The sequence below is a fragment of the Anticarsia gemmatalis genome, chromosome Z (genome assembly GCF_050436995.1).
Source record: "Anticarsia gemmatalis isolate Benzon Research Colony breed Stoneville strain chromosome Z, ilAntGemm2 primary, whole genome shotgun sequence".
NCBI classification, from domain to species: domain Eukaryota; kingdom Metazoa; phylum Arthropoda; class Insecta; order Lepidoptera; family Erebidae; genus Anticarsia; species Anticarsia gemmatalis.
Window position 1 is genome coordinate 15,480,077 of NC_134776.1, and position 8,037 is coordinate 15,488,113.

General features: G+C 37.0%; 1 protein-coding gene across 1 annotated transcript; it reads left to right on the plus strand.

Annotated features, from left to right (window-relative positions):
* The first annotated feature begins 202 nt into the window (after positions 1–202).
* Positions 203–3,202, plus strand: LOC142986795 (uncharacterized). The gene is made up of 2 exons (XM_076135499.1): positions 203–410; positions 2,965–3,202. Exons 1-2 carry the CDS (start codon positions 249–251, stop codon positions 3,136–3,138), a joined length of 336 nt encoding a protein of 111 aa, XP_075991614.1. The 5' UTR covers positions 203–248; the 3' UTR covers positions 3,139–3,202.
* The last annotated feature ends 4,835 nt before the right edge of the window (positions 3,203–8,037 follow it).

An 8,037-nucleotide genomic window follows, 5' to 3' on the forward strand; every position in this document is an offset into this window, starting at 1 on the left:
TTGAGCAGTTTTGTTCAAAAGTTTACAAGTTATACTAATGTTAGCTTTTAATTTTGTATAAGTTTCCAATCGAAAGCACATAAGATAAAAAAGATCATATTATTTCGTAGTGACTCAAAGAGTAATTACTATAAAACATAGACAAGTAAGAACTACTGTGACGTCTCCAATAAAAAACGTCATTGTCTTTGGGCAAAGACGATCAATGGCGGATTTAAAATTTTTGTGTTTCTCCTAAAACTAACGAAATGGATGGTAAAAATGCAAAAGGTACACAAGTGCAAGAAAAACCTAAACAAACAAAAGCTACGCCGTGTCCGTGGTTGTGTGACCAAGTTCCAAGTAATGTACCAGGACCGGGGCCTGCGCAAGTCGTTCTCCACCCGAGGAAAGACGTCTTTGTTTTGAAGGTAGACTACAGAATTTAGAAATACCCATATTTAATGTTCGGGCATAAGGTTCTGGTTTGGAAAATATATATTTATGCACTAGTTTTCCACCCGCTGTTTTGTTCACGTGGAATACCACATTGGTGGAATTGCGATTAAATCATCTCTTGGTCTCTTTATACTCACTCTTTAAAGAAGGAAATGCCAAATTTTAGTTCCCTGCGTTGAGTAGTTTCGGCTGAGTGTTGTCTGTCAGACAGTCAGTCACTCAGTAACGGAAGATTTTTCTATATAGTCTATATACCTATAATAATAAAAAATTACAAACATAAAATCAATCAGTGCATATTGGTAAAACCATAAAAGTATCAAGTTATACACCATTTTACTTTGAAAATGTTCGTTAAAAGATTTCATGGAAATGCGGATGGATTTCAATACAGTTGCATGTAGGGCGGAGGGTGGCGGGGTGGCACTCTCTGCTTCATCCTTTTTTCCTCTCGAGCGACTGTCACGGTCAAAGAATTGATACAGTGTAGCATCACGCAGAAGCACAACAAGACTAGATGTTGAAGCAGTCTTTGTACCAGTCTTAAGAACAATGTGCGAGCGAACACCAGTGATTTCCGACATAAAATAGTGTAATATATAATTTTCCGCTAGTCTTACGCACGTATTTTATTAAATACTGGTTGACTCTTAAAAGAATCGAATTCGTAGATTATATTAATTTTAAAACGGCGTTCAATTATGCGCCATTTTGTAGATCTGACCTAAGTTCCAATTTGATTCTGCAGGGAGGAAGCCCACTATGATTAGCCGGTCACTAGGAATGACAGAGACAAGAATGAAATTGTCACATTTTTTTTCAATAATTTATTCGTACCTATGTTTATATTCATCATTCCTCCCCTCGGTGGCAAACAGCCAGCTTTACACGCACTCTCTATCGCACGCTCTTAGGAGCGTACAGGATTACGCAGGGGAAAGCCAGCGCGCTCTTCGCTCGCGATTTTCTTCGCGGGTTTGACTGAACGGCGGCACGGAGCATGTTCTTTCCTTTCCCCTTGCACACCTGCGCTCTTTCACGCACGATTGATGTTTCATACGCGATAGAGTGTGTGCAAAGGTGGCTTGTATCTACAAGATTTGCCAGATTTGGAATCAGATCAGGGGCAGGGGGCAATCAGCAAGTTATTAATTAATTTTTTTATTTTCTTATTTAGTTGTAGAATATTCGATGTTTCACTGCAGAGAGCGTAATTCTGTGGCAAGAAAGATTCCTTTTAGTGGAGTCGTCAGTATTAAAATTCATTTTTCTATAAAAATGTTGTGCCAATAACTCTCTGTAACTTGTTTGCCTAGCGTGTCGTTAGTGCATTTGCACACTCTAGTTTCTTTTTGAAGCTATTTTTTTCCCTTTAAAATATTAAAGACTGTTAAATATGTATATGCTGTGCCGAACTTGTACTTGACCATTTCTACTCACCGTAAGACTACATTAAAACCTCTAGCCTTATAGTCCACTAGTTGACCCGCGCAACTTCGCTTGCGTCACATAAGAGAGAATGAATCAAAATTTTCCCCGATTTTGTAACATTTTTTACTGCTGCTCTGCTCCTATTGATTGTAGCGTGATGATATATAGATATATAGCCTATAGCCTTCCTCGATGAATGGGCTATCTAACATTGAAAGAATTTTTCAAATCAGACCAGTAATTTCTGAGATTGGCGCGTCAAACAAACAAAAAACAAGCAAACGAACTCTTCAGCTTCATAATATTATTATAGATTTCAATATTAATACCTAAAAGTCTGCCTACCAGGGACATCGTGATAAGCTTTTATGAAATTTACCGGTGCTTTTAGTACATAGTTACTTTACGTACATTTTTAATGGACTTCATGTTATATAAAGTCTGTAGTGTGCACCGGCCTTTTGCACTGAACTGAAACCACATCAATAAAAGCTGCTTTATATTCTCCTCGCTTTAATGTTTTCTGAAAATTTATATAAAATAATAATTTATTGCTTTTACTAGGAAACGAGCAATATCGTTATATGTATATCATCCTCAAAGTCGCCTACGATTTTCAAGTTAATAAGTTTTCTCTTTACAAGCTTTTATTTAGTTTTTAATATAATATGGTATATAATATAATATAATGTATGTGTGACAACACATGTACCAGCTTATTTTAAACTAGTAAGGACCAGCGATGGCGTTAAACGTCTGCGCAGCGTCAACGTCACGCGGACGTCACGCCAACGCAACGTTAACGTTGCATTTGTTGGCAATAGTTACAATAACGCCATCCTGCTTTGCCTGCGTGCTTTAAATAGTATCATGTGCGCACGCGATACGAAGACATGATAGAGACGCCAACGCTCGTAAAACGCTAGTGGAATAGCGGCCTAGAGGGTGTAATAATACCTAACAAGTTTTCATTTCATGATAAAACTTAGTTTATCTCGAAATTAAGTTTCAATATCTTTTCTATTGAAGGAATCACCTCGCTAAACTGTTTTATTGTGTAGTAAATTATTGACCTACTTTTTCTCTTGTTTGAAGGTGGCTAAAGTAGGACCTACAGGCGACCGGCGCTGTAAAATGGAAGTAGAACTTGTCACGCCAAAGGGCCCAGAAAAGAAACCGCTATGCCGAATAGACACAAGAGAGACTCAGTGTGAGCCAGAACCTCCTCCCTGCCCCTGCATGAGGACTAGGAAGAGAAAAAGAATGTAACCATAAAATATACTGTAGTTAATAAACAAATCGACGCATTTTACAAGCTTTTATACCGAACAAAATAAATACTCTCAGCAAAATGTTTGTGGTTTTAACTCGGTTGCTTTTCAAACAAATAACTGTGTCACGTTCGAGTGAAATCTGTAGATGGCACGTACGATGCGGCCAGTTTCGATGAAAATTGTTGATTGATCCAGTACGAAACCAAATTCTTTAAAAATGCGTTTTATAGAAATCCAGTGCCTGGCTTAAGAACGCGAAGGTTTCAAGACGAACTGTGAGACGCTCGACTGAGAGGTGTTAGAAAAACATTGTTTTCGGGGCATACGTGGCTGCCGGGTTTTGCCTTTCTGTTCCGTGTTGAACGTAGGTGCAACCTGCTTTCGAAACGACAGCTGTTCGGGTTCAGCGCGGAAGACACCTGGGCGAGGTGCGCGAGCGTAGCCTAGGTTTTGTTCAGTTGCACGTATAGGTACCTACGTAATGCAAAGTATAAACGTCGATACCAAAAGCTAAGGTATTACGCCAGTCAAAAGGCAGCATAATAATAATATGCTAAGTAAGAGATGCTCAGTACTTCGGTTGTTAATCCGGTGACCGTGAAGCTTTTCAGTAGCCAAAGTCCAGCTTGCATAAAGCATTGAACTCCCAATACGCTTTGGTAGCAACAGGTCCGTCCTCCCTCAGAGCCACTCTTAACGGAATTAAACGTGTACACATTTTAGTAATGCATCATTTTGTACTATTGGAAGATGGTTTAGGTAAGCTTTAGTAAAATATGAGAAAATTTTCATATGATAGATATTTCTCTCATTGCTGTGGCCCGCGCAATAAATTATATAAACCACTAACGGCTCGGCCTGAGTTCGTTACTACATTTTAAAAAACTACATTTTTAATAGTGGATCCTATTCCTGTGAAAATTAGGATCCCGTCGATTCCATGTCAATTTAGTTTTGACGATTACAAACACAAAAAATAATTATCCAATTTGGTGCAGTAATTCAAAACTATGCCTCTTTTAAACATTTCGATGATTCATTGTTATTTTTGGATTCGTAGGACCCGTGCATCGGGACATGCAGATGCGCAAAGTATATTCAGACTTGTCGATCATTCTACTTAATTTTATTTGGTTTAACTTTGCATTTACAGACTTTCTTCCTCTCTATCATACATACAAGATGCATATTAATTACTGCCACTTATTAGTAATCTCGAAAACTTGATCCTAACCACGGTTAAGTTGGCGGGCAATTGGTATTCATTACCAGTGGTTGAAACAGGCACGTTCAATTGTAAGCGATTGTCCTAAGACCACCCATCGATGGGATTCCTTTCAATCTAACTGTTACTCACATTATGTTATCGATCGCTAAATATTAATGTTGACACGTTGAGAAATACCGTTGTTTTGTTGTAGCACTATACTATACAAATTTTGTCATTTTATATTAAACTTTCGTTCAAATATTAATGATATTATTTTTATACGGTCTCTGCCTACTCCTAAAAAGACGTGATTTTATGTATGTAAGTAGATGTGCATGTATGTTTAAGACTATTCGAAATTCTATCACAAGCGGGGAAGAAGAATATTCAAAACTCAATTCGGGGTTAATTTTGACACACAAATTAAATACCCCTATATTCCACCACAACTCTCATATTTACCCCGCTGAAATACCTGCAGTTTATCCAGGTATTTAATAATCATTTTAGATATCGTCAGTCGTACAAGCGGACGCAACTACTAATTAGTTGAACTACAGCGAAGGTGAGCTGTTGCAAACTTTTAATTCACTTAGCGTTTGAACTGCACAAGTTTGATTAACGCCTACAGACGTTTAGTAAACGATTAGCTCTACCACTTGTTTATTCAAATTTAATTAATTCCTCTACATGACTCACGCGCTACACGGGTATGTTTGACTTCAGAACATATTTACGTAAATAACCAAAATCAGCTACATATTAGGTCGGGAAAAAAGTCTTTTCGCATTATAGTATGTATGAACTTGTTGATATAAAATCTTTTCTCTACACAAAAAAGCTCGTTACCTGGGTACCTCACGAGCTCACTGAAAGAAACCTAATGGACCGTGTACTCAATTGTGATTCTTGAAGCCAAAGAGATTTTATTACAAGTTCATACATACTATAATGCGAAAAGACTTTGTCCTAGACCTAATATTAATGACTATCAAGTAAGAATTAAATGTAGGTACTTGTAAGCAGAGATATCGTATTCGGATTTTCCTGTAGACACCAAATGTTAAGGAATCTGCATGACAAGGTGAGTGATGCAAAGGAAGTTTGTAAAGATTGTACCATGTGGCAATATTTGGTCTCTGCCTGCCCTAAGCGAAAAGGCTTATATTATGTATCCATGTGATCATCAAATTTTAATATACAGACTAATAAAATGTTTGGCAAAGCAATTCATAGCAATAAAAAATCTTTTTCTCATGAACCCGCAATGAAACTCTACAAGTTTCGGTTTGGCACGATTTTGCCGAACTTTAGACTTATGTTATTCCTCAAACTTGAACTAATAAGTTTTATTTGAAATAAATATTAAGACCCAAAAGTGAAAGGACATTGCACATGTAGCCGAGGCACGTGGGCAAACTTTTTACACGTGACCATGCACTGAGATACCATAAAAATGTTTTAAATTGCTCTTAGAATTAATACAAAAATGTAAAAATATTATTACGATTCCGATAGACGGTACGCAGTAAGAGAAATTAGTTTCTTTCTAGTTACTCCAAAGTGGGTTTATTCCATGAACATATATGAGATCTTTCTCGAGGCTAGAAACATTTCCCTTCTTACAAGCGTTTCCGAGAAAAGGGTGGACAAATAAACAACTTTTATCCTCTGAGACCTATAAACAATTATAGATAATTAATGATTTCTGTATTGGATTACAAAACTATTGCTAATGAGTGTGTAAAGTGATATCAAATCGGATACGATGACGCGCAAGTGGCGGTTCCTCGGGGTGGTTACCAAGCCACTATTTTTGTATTGAGCTCATTAATTCTGAGAAAAATACTTTTCGATTCGTATATCATGTTTCTGGTACTTTGTATCTGAAGGATGCTGCTAAATAATCAAACGATTACTCGAAAATGAATAATTTTTTCGAGATCTATCGTTTCGCTCGATTACTTTTCTACACCGCCAAATCATACCGATCGTCGATCGAAGGTCAGTAGCTTGATTTTCTACCACTATTCACTACTGACAACTGGCTAGCTGTCGAAAAAATTTGTATCAAAATGAAGCGGCGCTAGCGGGCGTCGCAGGAACTATTTTGGCAGTACATTTTAAATTTCGATACTTGATGGTACCGACCGTACAGAATCGAATTTGTAAGTAAAAATAGCAACTGGCTTACATATATTAATTTACCATTTTCTTTATTTATTGCAAGTAGGTTAGTTATATTAATAAATGTGACCTATACTAAATACGTAGGTGCATCAATTACGTCATGGTGACAACGACGGTTCAATTGAAACAAGAGGCTAAATCCCATTGTTCTTGTGTGTGGGCTTAATGAAATTAATATCTACATTTGCAGGTATTGTTAACATTATGTTGAAAATAGACTGCATGGTAAGCCGAATCACTATAAAATAATTGCTGTCGCAGCGCAGGTGGCTTCACCAATTTGAAACATTCATAGGCATCACGTAGGTACCGAGGAACAAAAGAACTATTGGTATGATACATTGAAAGTAGAGATTTTTTGTGGATCACACTTCTAGATTTTTCGATAAAATTTTGTGATATTTGTTATCTTTGGTTAAGAAAACTTTAAACTTGAGATGCCTATAGATAGAGCTGATATAGTTCTTTCTTATTACAATGAAAATCTTATGAAGGCTTTCGAGTATGCTGCGTTGTTATAGTGTGGGTGCAGCTTTATCCACGTGGTTTTGTAAATTATGAAACTAGAAAAAACAAATTAGCGGGTCAAAGAAGATAAAATAACCGGAACGCGGCTCGTGCTTAGCGGCACGTGCCCAACAGAACGCGTGTCTTCCGCGAATTATAGAGTTATGCTTAGGATGCAATTGTGTTGTTCAGAAAAAATGCTATACTGTTACTACGCTTTATTGCACATCGCTATAAAAAGTATTGTAAAATCAAAAATCTAAATCATTTATGAATTTAGGTCAAATGCTGACACTTATGAGTTATGACTTACAATGATACAGAGAGTGAATTTACCGCCAGTTCAGAAGGTAGGGCCAATGAGAAGAGCTGGCAAGAAACTCCTGGCCACTCTTTTTTAATCGCCAAATGATTTTAACAATATTTCTATTAGGTATAAATAATTGATAATGTAGGGAACTGCTACCAACACTACCGAACACACATAGGTCTTAACAAATCAAATCAATATATAAAACTGGTAAGTAGCAGACAAGATGTCAAGTGTATTATAAGTATGATGGGAGCATCTACCTACGTAGTGATAAGTATTGAAGTCATAAAATATAAGCTCTAATAAGCGCTTAGATCGATGAAAGGTGGGTCTTTTTCTCAACATAATTTATTATAAATTCTTCTTCGAAAATGAAAGTGACCTAACTAAAGCGCTCATTATGCTATTCTATTATTATTATATAACCCCTAAACTCCTACCGGCTGTTTGCAAGAGTAATAGGTGTCGTCAAACTGAACACAAGTGTAATAGAAAACAAACAGTGCCTCGATTCTCTACTACTATCGACTACCGACAACCGAACTGTCATCGAGAAATTTTGTATGAAAACCTGATCAGCGCCTCTGACGGGCGTCGTAGGAAACATTTTGGCAGTACATTCTAAATGTCAATTGTCGATTGCTAGCCGGTTGTCGGTAGTCGATAGTAGTAGA

Coding starts and splice junctions, on each gene's coding strand:
- LOC142986795 (XM_076135499.1), top strand. CDS start 249: ATGGATGGTAAAAATGCAAAAGGTACACAAGTGCAAGAAAAACCTAAA. Junction 411..2,964: donor AAGACGTCTTTGTTTTGAAG/GTAGACTACAGA, acceptor TCTTGTTTGAAG/GTGGCTAAAGTAGGACCTAC.